Genomic DNA, 13401 nt, shown 5'->3' on the forward strand with positions numbered 1-13401 from the left:
TATTGTAAAAGAGCAATTTACTGACAAAGCACAAATATTTTTTTTGTTAGTGTCTTTCTAAACCGGCACTCATGTCAGTGTAACGTGCAGGATCCTAATAAGGATGACATGATCCGAGGTAGACCATGGAGGATCCTTCTGGTTAGCAGAAATGAACTTGCAGCTTTTGCTTCACTGCACAAAGCTGGCAACATGGAGTGCAGCGCCATCTATCTGAAATCCAACCAAGTTTCCTAGCCATGGGCTCCTTCAGGAGCTCTTGAACACAGATAAAAGCAATGCAATTCCCCAGCTGCCCTAGGAATTGAGTCAAGAAGCACTGCTGACCGGACTGCCCTGACAATTTATACTGCTTCACTATGCGAAAAGTGGAAAACGGACCTGGTGAGAGAGAGGGAGAGAGAGGCTCACATGATACCAGGTAATCCCACTTTAGTTACTTGTCACTGTTACCTAAAGTAAAAGTCCTGCAAAGTATGATGTCGGGCTAAATGGTGCGTGGTTGTCAGTGTTTGTGGCAGTAAGAAAGTCTTGGTTCAGGCAAAGCACTACTTACCGTGCTTAGACCGCACGAACACGTATGGCACATTCTGCGAGGAGAAACAGAGACTGCAATTAGCATGGAAACGCACACAAAGAGAGAAATGTAGGCTACGTCCATCTCCGTACATTCGCTGGTGGGGCAAGTCTGCTAAGTGTGCACTTTATATCGGTCTCCCCAATTTAGTTGCACTTTCTGCACTGGCTCAGGGAGTACAGCGTTTTTCTCCTTGATCTGACGGTGTAGGGCATGCCACCTGCATTCTGCTGCTTGATATTGCCACCTGGTGTTATGAGCCAGCGACCATTCAGCATTGTGTGCCCAGCAAAACGGCGAAGAAGACGACGAGGTCAAGGATCCCGCGCCAGCTGGAGAACCGTCGCTTAGTGCTTGGCATTTTTTCGTCTCTGGCTACTCGTACTGTCACTTACTCCTGCTTTAGCACGTGACAAACTGGTGGAGGTGCGGGGTAATCTAATCTATGCACAACACCCCTCCGAGCAGCAGGAGCTCCAGCCCCGTACCGGTGGTTACGCCTGTACACCGCGCCAGCAGAAGGATCCGTGGACAAGCCCCTGAGTTTGGACTCCTCGCAGAGAAAATGGCAGCTCCGACCACGCCAACAGGTATGGAAGGCCCAACGCCGATTCAGTGTACGCTACTGAATCCGCGAACGCCAAATCCCTTCCACGGCGCCATACATGAGGATGTTGAAGACTGGCTGGTCCACTATGAACGTGTTGCCGCGTTCAACAAGTGGGATGACGCAGAGAAACTGAAAAACGTATATTTCAGCCTGAACGATGGTGCACGTGTTTGGTACGAGAACCGCGCAGATGCCCTAAATTCATGGGCAGAATTCAAACGCCGGATTTTTGAGACGTATGCGAGCCCTGATCGCCGGGAGCGAGCTGAGCGTGATCTCCAGTCCCGTATACAAATGCCGAACGAAGGTGTCGCAATGTATGTCGAGGACATGACGCGTCTCTTTCGACGAGCCGACCCCATCATGTCGGAAGAAAAGAAGGTGCGGTACCTGATGCGCGGAGTGAAAGAGCAGCTGTTCGGCGGTCTCGTGCGCAGTCCTCCCAAGACTGTGTCAGAATTTCTTTCCGAGGCCGTCACCATGGAGCAGACGCTTCGGCAGCGGGCACCATCATACGAACGCCAAGTGAACGCTGCCTCACCTACGGACTTCTTCGGAGCTCTCGGGGGCCACGTCGATTTCTTTCGAGAGCTCATTCGCTCCGTAATCCGCGAAGAACTCCAGAAGCTGTCGGTACCCTCACAGCCGACGCTCAACTCCTTGTCCAGCGTTCTCCGTGACGAAGTCCAGCAAGCGCTAAGAGAACCACCCTTCAACACAGAAGCTCGACCGCTAAGAACTGACAGCTCCCGTATGTCGTATGCGCAAGCTTTGAGGCAACCTGCCCCACCTCCCTCCCCGCTTCGCACCGCGTGCCCGGCCATGCTACAGCCCGTCCAAGCGGCCTCGTATTACCAGGACCACCGACAGGCCCCAAGGAAATCAGACGTGTGGCGGGCACCTGATCGCCGACCCCTTTGCTTTCACTGTGGCGAAGCTGGGCACGTCTACCGACAGTGCTCCTATCGAGGGCTCGGACTACGCGGATTTTCAGCAAACTCGCCGCGACCTAGGTTCGGCCAGCGTCCTCCGGAAATTGAACAATACGTTGCCCAGCAGTGCGGATCCCCATCAACTCGACACCAGTCACGCTCCCCTTCGCCGCGGCGGTTTTCTCCGACTCGCCGTACGTATTCGAGCGTGGTGCGGGGTCGGTCGCCCAGCCCGCGCCGGGAAAACTAACCACAGCGGCCTTCGGGGGCGAGGCCGCTCAGTCTGGACGTACTCAAGGACCCCTACTGACGCGTACACGGACCGACGATACACCGCCGACGACAGTACCCGCTGATTACAGAAAAAGAATTTCCTTGGACATTCCTGTACTGCTCGACGGTCGTGAATTGACTGCTTTAGTGGACACTGGAGCGGATTATTCTATAATCAGTGAAAGACTGGCCACCCTTCTGAAGAAAGTGACGACGCCTTGGAATCAAACGCCAGTTCGTACAGCTGGCGGGCACATCATCACCCCACTCGGCATGTGCACGGCAAGAATACAGATTCGTGGCTCCACGTTTGTTGCCAGCTTAAGCATTCTCCCTCAGTGTTCTCGAGACCTAATCATCGGTATGGACTTTCTCAGGGAGCACGGAGCTATCATCGACATTCGAGAACGCCTCGTCACTTTCTCGACAAAGAGCGCCGCAGCGACGACCAACACCATCCACCCTCGAGCACCTCTTCGTGTCATCGACGACGCTGTCACGTTACCACCACGTGCAAGTGTCGTGGTTCAGGTGGCATGTGACAGACTCTTATACGGTGAAGCGGTCGCAGAAAGCAATCGCTCTCTCCTGCTTTCTCAAGGTGTTTGCGTAGCAAGAAGCCTTATTGATCTCCGTGATGGCCACTGTGAGGTTCTTGTCACGAACTTCAGCTACGAACACCGGCACCTTTTCCCCGGTACTGTCATCGCCTACGCCGACCCGATCGCCGATGTCACTGAGTGTTTTGTTTCCGAGGCAATCGACAATGCTGAACCACCTATACGCAACGTCGACATTAGTCCAACGCTTCCTGAAGAGAACAAACAACCCCTACGCGAGCTGTTGCTCGAGTTCCGCTCTTGCTTTGCACGGTCGTCGAAGATACGTCAAACGTCGATTACGAAACACCGTATCATCACCTATGACGACGTGCCCCCCATACGGCAACAGCCTTATCGTGTTTCCCCGACAGAACGACATGCGATTCAAACGCAGGTGAAGCAAATGCTTCAAGACGGCGTAATACAGCCTTCATGCAGTCCCTGGTCATCGCCAGTTGTTCTCGTTAAAAAGAAAGATGGCACGCTTCGGTTTTGTGTGGACTACCGGAAGCTAAACAACGTCACAAAGAAAGACGTGTACCCGTTGCCTCGTGTCGACGATTCTCTGGATAGATTGAGGCGCGCGAAGTATTTCTCCTCTATCGATCTGAAAAGTGGCTACTGGCAAATTGAAGTAGATGAGCGGGACCGCGAGAAAACTGCGTTTGTGACTCCGGACGGCCTTTACGAATTTAGAGTACTCCCTTTCGGCCTCTGTTCCGCGCCAGCCACATTCCAGCGAATGATGGATACCGTTCTCGCTGACCTCAAATGGAAAAGCTGCCTCGTCTATCTCGATGATGTCGTTATCTTTTCGGAGACTTTTGACGAGCACCTTCGACGCCTTCGGAATGTACTCGAAGCCATTCGATTGGCTGACCTTACACTCAAGCCAGAGAAATGCCATTTCGGTTACGAGGAACTGAAGTTCCTTGGTCACGTCGTGAGCGCGGCAGGTGTTCGGCCCGATCCCGAGAAGACTGATGCCGTAGCTGCTTTTCCCACTCCAACCGACAAGAAAAGTGTCCGACGGTTTTTGGGGTTGTGTGCCTATTATCGACGTTTCATTGAAAATTTTTCGAAGATTGCAGAGCCGCTATTTCGCCTTACACGTGACGGCGTGCCATTCCTCTGGACTGATGAACAACAGACTGCCTTTGCGGAGCTACAACATCGATTGTCTTCTCCTCCTGTGCTCGGTCATTTTGATGAGGATGCTGACACAGAAGTACGCACTGACGCCAGCAATATCGGTCTTGGAGCTATCCTGGTGCAACGGCAAGACGGAACTGAACGAGTGATCGCCTACGCGAGCCGCACTCTGTCACGGGCAGAGTCCAATTATTCCACCACAGAGAAGGAGTGCCTCGCGGTTATTTGGGCTACTACAAAGTTTAGGCCGTATCTCTACGGGCGGCCATTTAAAGTTGTGACCGATCATCACGCTTTGTGCTGGTTGACCAACCTCCGAGACCCTTCTGGACGATTGGCACGTTGGAGTCTGCGACTCCAGGAATTTAACATCACCATCGTATACAAGTCAGGTAGGAAACATGAAGATGCTGACACGCTATCAAGAGCACCTGTTGAATCTCCGAATCCTGACGAGGAAGACGACAGCGCCTTCCTGGGAGCCCTCAGCAGACCGGACCTGCTCGCTACACAACGATCGGACGCTGAGTTAAGGCCCATAATTGATCACTTAGAAGGCAGCATCGCGTCCATTCCTCGCCCACTTTCGCGACGGTTGTCATCATTTTGCCTTCGAGAGGGCATCTTATACAAAAGAAACACAGGTGCCGGCGACAAACCACATCTTCTAGTAGTGCCTCAAGCCCTTCGCGACGACATTCTATTAGCCTGCCACGACGAGCCGACATCTGGTCACTTGGGTTCCTCAAGGACTCTGGACAGGGTACGGCAACTGTACTACTGGCCTAGACTGACCGCTTGCGTCAAACGCTACGTGAAAGGATGCCGTGAATGCCAGCGCCGAAAGTCACCACCCTTCAAGCCTGCAGGCCTTCTACGACCCATCGACCCTCCGCGTACGCCGTTTGATCAAGTTGGAATGGACCTTCTTGGACCATTTCCCTTGTCTTCCTCCGGCAATAAGTGGATCATTGTCGCAACGGACTACTTGACGCGTTACGCTGAGACGAAGGCACTACCACGCGGGACAGCATCTGAAGTTGCCCAGTTTTTTATGCATCACATTGTGCTTCGGCATGGCGCACCATCATTCATCATCACTGACCGAGGGACGGCATTTACGGCGAAGCTTCTGGACGACATCTTCAAGTTGAGTTACACGAGTCATCGAAAGACCACTGCATACCACCCTCAGACTAATGGTTTGACAGAAAGACTAAACAAAACACTGGCAGACATGCTCTCTATGTACGTCGATGTGCAGCACAAAACGTGGGACGAAATCCTGCCGTACGTAACGTTTGCGTACAACACTGCCACACAAGAAACTACACGATTTACGCCGTTTCGCCTCGTTTATGGTCGAGATGTTCAAACTATGCTCGACGCCATGATTCCATATGAAGACATCGATCAGCTCGACCAGTTAGCTCCCGACGTCGAGGAGTACATTCAGCGTGCCGAGGAAGCCCGTCAACTGGCCCGTGTCCACATACGACAGCAGCAGTGTACCGATGCCATAAGGTACAATCTTCACCATCGACAAGTTACCTATGAGCCTGGTGACCAAGTTTGGGTTTGGACCCCCATTAGACGGCGAGGCCTCAGCGAGAAACTCCTGAGCAAGTACTTCGGACCATACACGGTACTAAGGCGTGTAAGCGACGTGAATTATGAAGTGGTTCCGGACGGAGACCTACCATCGCCCAAGCGCCGTTTACCACGCGCAGAGACTGTACATGTCGTCCGCCTCAAGCCGTATTTTGCACGGTGATGTTAAGTCTACCGGTGAAACAAACTTTTGTTTTTGCTGTCGTCGCGTCGTCCTCCAAAGAACTGCGAAGTGTTTTTTTTCTATTTTTTTGTTCCCGACGACAGAACCCAATTTTTTTTTGCCTCGTGTGCATGCCCGTATGTGTGCTAGCGCTTTTTCCCTTTTTTTTAATGTCTTACCTAATGTGCGTACTTTCCGTGTACGTCTTGTGTTTGAGCATCGAGTCGATGCTTCATAGGGAGGGGGAATAATGCCACCTGGTGTTATGAGCCAGCGACCATTCAGCATTGTGTGCCCAGCAAAACGGCGAAGAAGACGACGAGGTCAAGGATCCCGCGCCAGCTGGAGAACCGTCGCTTAGTGCTTGGCATTTTTTCGTCTCTGGCTACTCGTACTGTCACTTACTCCTGCTTTAGCACGTGACAATATGATGTTGTGCAGGAAACAGGCATGCCCGAGTTTTAGGTGCTCTCACACTCACCGATCTGGAAGCACAGGCTGTGCAGACGTGCAAGCTCTTTATAGCAGACGACATGGTGCTTTTTTGTGCTCTTCAATTATAGCTGTGTGTCCAGTGGACGGAATCAGCTGATTAAGGCAAGAGCCTAGAAGGTTGTGTCGCGACAGGTTTGTAAAGGTTTATAGTGTGCCAACTCATGTCCATTTGAGTTTCCCGTCTGTTGCCATCATAACCATCGCCGTACAGTTTTAGAGTGACAAGGGAAAAGAAATTTGCTTTGCACTGCTGCATGCATCCATGATAGATGCTGATTTCGCAGCAGACGACACATCTCAACTGTCGCTGCACTTTCATCTGCAACTCTCGCTACTGTCACTGCTCTTGCACAATGTGAACTTGTTATCACAAACTAGCACACATTACTGCATGATGCAAGGTAAACCCTACCTTATCTTCACAAAGAAGTGGCAGGTGTAAAACGATTTCCAGGGGCGTTGCATCAGCAGCCATGACGATGATTTCGGCAAGCCCACGGTTCAAAGCCTTTGTGGCTGAAAAATAGGCATATGCAAGTGCGCGTATAACTATCAACTTCATCTCCTGACATTGAACTGCTATCAAGATCTGGTGGTGCTAAGGTATGTATTGTGTTTCATTGTGATATCACTGTTGAACTGTAACACACCAAGTAGTGATTACCAACTTAAATCATTGCAGAAATTGCTAGTGTGAAGGTCGACCTCATGATCACTACTAATCAGAACACTCGTGACATGATACATACTGTTCTGCCTTTGGACAGTGCTGTATGCCATATCTAATCCAGTGAATCGGCAAGCATTATTATAGCTTTGAAGATCCTGTCAACTTAATTTCCCTCTTCATTTCTCTCGATCAACTTAAGAAGTATGTTTATTGCACAAATGGGTAAAAGTTTAGGCTGGTTGCATACTTTCATTCATAAGGTCATTTCAAATAATGTGGGGCTTTGTGCAGCTCGTAGGAGACTCTCTAATCACCCTGACACATTTATAAACTGAAAGGTTCAAGCTCCTCATGACATTGCACAAGATGCTTTTCCTCAGAAATGCAACATACAATTATGACTGTCAACAAAAACAAAATGGGCTAGGAGGGCTGCCATCATTCAATAGTTGTCTATTTCAGGGTAATAAACATCCACAGGAACTGATGTCGCAATGCCACAGTAGGTAAAATGGAAGGTGTCTATCAACATTAACACAACAAAAGTAACCCACTTTATGAAAGTAAAATTGGCGTCGACCCGACGAAGCAACAAAGGCAACCCGTACGGGTTTCGCAGAAAGAAAGCTTTGCAGTTAAATAAAAATTCATCCTGCACCGGGGATCCGAAACCGGGGCTACTTACTGCCTTTTCCTCCACCTCGCGGGCTTACGCAGAACCACCGTGCGCAGAACTGATTTGCCATAACCCAATTCATAAGTTAACTTTCAGAAAGCAGCACCAATGCTCAAAACCACTTAGTTCACGGGGGGATAGAACTTTTTCGAAGACGAAATTGATGCCTCCAACAGACAAGCAACAAACGCGCGACAGTTTCCGAACAGACGGTCAACCAGCTCTCACCTTCGTTCGCGCCTTTTCTCATCTGCTTGTAGTTGGTGGCCTGTTGAACGATGTTCAGGATCTTCGCCGTCAACTCAGGATCGGCCAGTGGGTAAGCCTTTGGGTTGACTTCGTCGGCCTGGGGGTTAGATTGCAAAGGGCGAGCGAAAATAATACTGACGGAAATCAAAGAAGCCGTCGAGTATCACGCGTTGTTCTATCAAGTGGTCTGTGTGCACTAGCGATGTCTAGAAGCCGCCATTATGTGTAGAGGCTTCATGTCGCGATTCAGTGGTTAATTAGGCAGAACAGGGGTGGAATCGCCCCCACTACTCGGTTGATTGGTGCCTTGTGTTATGGCTCAACTCGCTACGGGGGGCCGGCACTACTACGTGGGCCAAAATGCCGATAAACAAGCCGGGGAAACCGGTGGCACGCACGCTCTAGAATGGTGTAGCCGAAATATCAGAAACCAAAGCAGGGACTGCATATAATGCGCTACACTTATGTGCCTTGAAGGTACACATATGAGCGGTCATTACGTTTCAAAGTATGACGTCGCGATTTCTTACTTCATTTGCGGATAACAGAGTTGTGCTCACTCGCACCATTAAGCCGCTCGAGTACAACCAAAGCGCCCGGTTAGTCGTACTGATGGCACTCAACAGGTAGAGCCCAATAATGCATCGCACTGAAATACACGAGTGGCGTCAAAGAACACGCGGCACATGTCACAGCACCGCTACAGCGACTTGACGTTTAGCGGCAGCAAAAGCGCTAGCACGCCGTGAAGTCGCACCAGATCGAGACTACACGAGAGAGAGAACAAAAGTTGCAACGAAGGCGGCTTCACGCGTCACTGTTGCATCTTCGTTTTAGCAACAAATTAAAACGCAACGAACAACCGGTGTCCTGCGGCAATGCGCTTGTAGGCTTACGGCCGGGGACACCGGAATTTCGTGCAGTTAGCGTAACCGCGAGCGTGGGTCCGCCGAGAGCTCACCATTTTGGAAGTTCGCTGTGGTCGCGAGCCGTCTGTTTCGAGCAGCAGAATTTAATGTGAACGCTAAAATGGGAAATACTTCGATCACCGTCTCGTGGTTCCCGGTAAGCAACCACGTGTTGTTTGTTAGCGTCGCGTTCGTAGCGCCGCGCCCCTTCTAACGGCAAATCCGGAAACTATGCGTTTTCGGTGGCCAGATTTCTGCGGGTTGCTGCTATGCTTGGCTATGCTTTCTGAAGTTTTGGAAGTTAATCTCGAAGGCCATACTTCTGTGTACTGCGAAGCTGAAAACGATCATGTTAAGCCCATGGCGCTCACCACGTATTCTGTCGAGATGCACCGATCAGCGACCGCTGCCTCAGGGTAACAAAAACTGATCTTGAAGGCGATGTTTCTGCAAACTGCTTGCGCCAAAAAAGCCGAAAGACACCATAACCGCCATGTTTTGAATACCATCTGCAACTTGTTGCGTCTGTAGCCAACGTTATTCTCGTAGAAAAAAAAAGAAAGAAAAGAGAAGCATGCTCTTCAAAATTTAGAGTTTCATACAACAATTACTGTGTGAAACTCTATGCCAAAATTACCTCCCGTCATACTTACCTGTGCTTTCCCGCGCGGTGGCCATGACGTCACTGGTTGTTTCCAGCATAGGTTTCCAGATCTTGCAGGAGGCAACACATAGCCTTCGAGATCCGTTTTTTATTTTTGCTGTATTTAGATTTTAAACAAGTACGTCATTTCTGGAGCGTTAGCAGGGTCATTTTTTTTTTTTATCGACATTAGCTACACGAGTGTAGCTAGCGTAGCAAGCCGTCTTTTTTTTTTTATTTGGTGTACAAAGGGTGTAGCTCCGCCCACATACACGAAGTTTATCAAGCACGAGAACTACACTTTCTACACTGCAGTTTCAGTCAGTGTAGGTAGCAGACGACAAAGAAACAGGCTGGCGTTGCAAACGCGTGGCGCCATTCTACGTGAGACTGGCGGCGCGGATATTGCTGACATGGTGACGATGGTGAAGGTTTGCCGCAGGGACGGCCAACGAAGAGTTTGCGTGACCGTGTGTCGTAGTAGGTCACAAATGAAGGTGAGCTAATCCTCCAAGAAGACAAAATTATCTTACTTTACGGATGGTGCTGGCTGTTTCAGACGCCGCGCTGTATTACACGCATAGAGATGTTGTCTTCGTACGCTGCGCATGCGCTATGTATTAAGCTGCAATTTGTCTTCATTCGTTGCTGAATTAAAGGAGAACTTCTACACTGGCTTTTAGTTCCAGGCAAGGGCATATACGCAGCCAGTAAGTACGAAGTCAGGAAAAGCGCGAAGTCAGGTGCTTCTCGTCTGCTTAATTATGCAGAAGACGACGCACACTCTGCTCTGATTGGCTACAGCCCAGAGAGCCAAGTGTAGCGTACGACGTCGTAGCCTCAACCCGAGACTACACTCGTCTGCACGAAGTGTAGGTAAAAATAGACAAGGGCACATGTATTTATTTTCATCATTTGGTAATGGTAGTGACAGAAGTTTTGTGATTACTAATACTGCGATATATACACATTGATTGGTTCGGTTACGACCTGAGACAGAATCTTGGCCAAAGTTAAACCTATATACGACCGTTGATGAGTAGTTGGGTGACTCGGATTGGTGTGGCACTTCAAACCAAATTCTTCCAGCACAAATTGAGTGAACTGTTTCTTGTCTGGTTTTGAAATGTCCACATTGGTGTCTTCAACGATGATCACAGGGGCAGAGTCATCACCGCTAACCCAGGTAAAGTGCGTGGTCGTGAACTTTTCGATGAAACACTTGGGTGTGCCCGGAGATACATACGCAGTGGATATCACAGTTCCGTCTTACGTTTGTACGGCACAGACATCCCCACATTCGCTGGCATTGTACGTCGATCCTCTTGCGAGTCAAGGATCTATGGTTGTACCCGGCGGCCGTAGTTGTACATGCTATTTGTCATTTGCGTGTGTGGCGATGTCCCCTGCTTGTGAATCCATGTGCTGTTGACAAACGATTCCAGCATAGCCACCTACTTGGAAGAATGCATAGTGAGTTAGTTATTCTATTTATTATTATTATTATTATTATTATTATTATTATTATTATTATTATTATTATTATTATTATTATTATTATTATTATTGATGGAGTGCTTGAAGCCTGCTGCACTTCCGCCACGGGTAGGTCCGGTATTGCATTACCTCCGTGTTCAGCCCACATTTTCCCACACGGACACGACAAATACATTGGGGGGGGGGGAATACATTGGGGGGAATGAGGGGTGGGGGTAGAGCTATAGCTTCGCTGTAAAAAAAAAATAGCTCTAGTACAACTGCCGATTCCACTGGTATTTCACCGTGGCTAGAGTCTTCTAGATAAAGGGGAGTAGGTCCAGCGCGTGGTTCAGCGTGGGATCCACGCTCGGACGTTTTTTTTTTTTATTTAATTGAAAGGCTGGTGGCCTGAAAGCATGCCACAATCAGTTAAACACTGTTCCAACAGCGCGCGCGCGCGAGAGAGAGAGAGAGAGAAACTTTATTTGGTTCCTTCAAGGATTTAGCGTCTCGAGGTCTCGGTCGTCTTGGGCGCCGGCGACTTGGAGCCTCTTCCGGCAAGGGTGGGCCCCTATTCCAGGGCTCCACTGAGCCTAGCTACCTCACTAGCGTGCTGCACTAAGGCCCTTTGGGCCGTGAGCTCGCAGCTGGTAAGCCGACTCTCCCATTGCTCCGCACTCGGGTTATTGTGTTGGTGGAATGATTTATTGTGTTTACATTCCCATGCGACATGATATAGTGTGGGTGTGGCCCCACACCATGGGCAGGTGTCTCTGTGTTGTGTTGGGTACATTTTGTTTAGGATGTATAAATTTGGGAAGGAGTTTGTCTGCAATCTGCGCCAACTCGTTGCTTCCTCCAACTTTGAGTGTGTCTTCCTCTTTCATGCCGTATCTTTTTTGGGAGACCCTGTTGATCATCCGGCCCACCTGCTCCGTCACTTTGCTCAGCAGGCTGATGGTGTGGCTGCATTTTCTGCTGCCCTGTAGCCACATGCCCAGGATTTTGATCATATTCTTTTCCGGGATGTTTTGACCGTCAAGCGTTACTTCCAGTGTTGCTTGGGTGGGGTGTCTACCTACTCTCAGTAGTTCGGATTTTTCTGTGGAGCACACCAGTCCCCTCTCTCTGGTGTACTTTTCGACACAGCGCGCAGCCTCTTGTAGCTTCTCTTGTTTTTCTCCCAGTGAACCTTGCGTTACCCAAACCGTGACGTCGTCCGCGTACATCGCGTGTTGGATGCCCTGAATCTCGCCGAGTCGTTTTGCCAGGCCGATCATTGCCACATTAAATAGCACGGGCGATATCACGGAGCCTTGGGGTGTGCCTTTACACGGTGTGGAGAAGGTCTCGCTTCTCAACTCCCCCAGCCCTACCGTTGCCGTTCTGTCGGTTAGGAAGTCCTTGACGTAGTCGTGTACTTTCCTTCCGGAGTTGGTGTTGTTGAGGCCCTCCATTATGGCCGCGTGGCTGACGTTGTCGAAGGCGCCTTTGATGTCGAGCGCCATCACAACGTTTTCACCCGCCTTGGGCATTGTGTCGAGTACCTCCTCTTTGAGTTGCAGGAGGACGTCCTGCGTCGATAGGTTGGCCCTGAAGCCATACATGCTGTCAGGGTACCACCTCCCGTTCTCCAGGTGCTGCTGGATCCTGCTGGTGACTATTCTCTCGTACAGTTTTCCCAGGCACGACGTAAGCGAGATCGGCCTGAGATTCTCGATCTGTAGTTTCTTGCAGCGCGCGATCAATAAGTGGTGTCCAAATCCTAGGCTCACAGAGTGGCTCCCTGTGGATTTAAGATCCAGGTCTTAAAGGCTACACTTTTGCCGGTTGAAAGCTCCGGACGCGACTTAGAGAGCCGGAAATACGTCACAAACGCCGGCCTTTCGACACCACCTATAAGGCCTATTCGATTCAGCCAAGTTTCTCTGCACCTTCTGCACCTATTCACGGTGAACTGCACTTAGACCCTCGATTCCCCGAGGGGCAACAGTGCACCCTACACCGCCATGCTCGATTGAACGGGGTGCAAGGCAAGGTGCCGCCACGGTGCAGAGCACCCTTGAACCTTGCAGCGAGTGGGTGCAGCCCGGCGCAGCTGGCACCCCCTGCACCTTTTCGTTTGTGGTGCCGTGCACCTTTTTTCTGAATCGAACAAACCTATAAACGCGATGAACGCACTGTGCCTTTTGCTACGGTGGCTACGGCGGTTCGAGCTTCTTGCCCCTAGCAAGATGGCGGAGACCGGCTTCGCCTTTGGAGATACACCTCCGCTCCAAAAGTTCAGGTATATAACCTCCCTGGAATTAGTGATCCCGCGTAGAGCGACGGAAACAACGCGAGCGACGCAAGAACGACGGT

At 50.3% G+C, this 13401-nt stretch overlaps 1 protein-coding gene across 1 annotated transcript in view; it reads right to left on the reverse strand.

The window, feature by feature from the left end:
- hoip (NHP2-like protein 1 hoip) overlaps positions 1 to 9127 on the reverse strand; it is a 15626-nt gene extending 6499 nt beyond the window's left edge. Inside the window, exons 1-4 of the mRNA XM_075701912.1 lie at positions 8972 to 9127; positions 7990 to 8107; positions 6828 to 6931; positions 557 to 590 (exon numbers count right to left, since the gene is read on the reverse strand). Coding sequence (XP_075558027.1) covers positions 557 to 590; positions 6828 to 6931; positions 7990 to 8107; positions 8972 to 8974 — 259 coding nt within the window. The 5' untranslated portion in view covers positions 8975 to 9127. The remainder of the gene's footprint in view (positions 1 to 556; positions 591 to 6827; positions 6932 to 7989; positions 8108 to 8971) is intronic.
- Between the last annotated feature and the right edge of the window lie 4274 nt (positions 9128 to 13401).

This window comes from Dermacentor variabilis, chromosome 8, assembly GCF_050947875.1.
Source record: "Dermacentor variabilis isolate Ectoservices chromosome 8, ASM5094787v1, whole genome shotgun sequence".
Classification (NCBI taxonomy): domain Eukaryota; kingdom Metazoa; phylum Arthropoda; class Arachnida; order Ixodida; family Ixodidae; genus Dermacentor; species Dermacentor variabilis.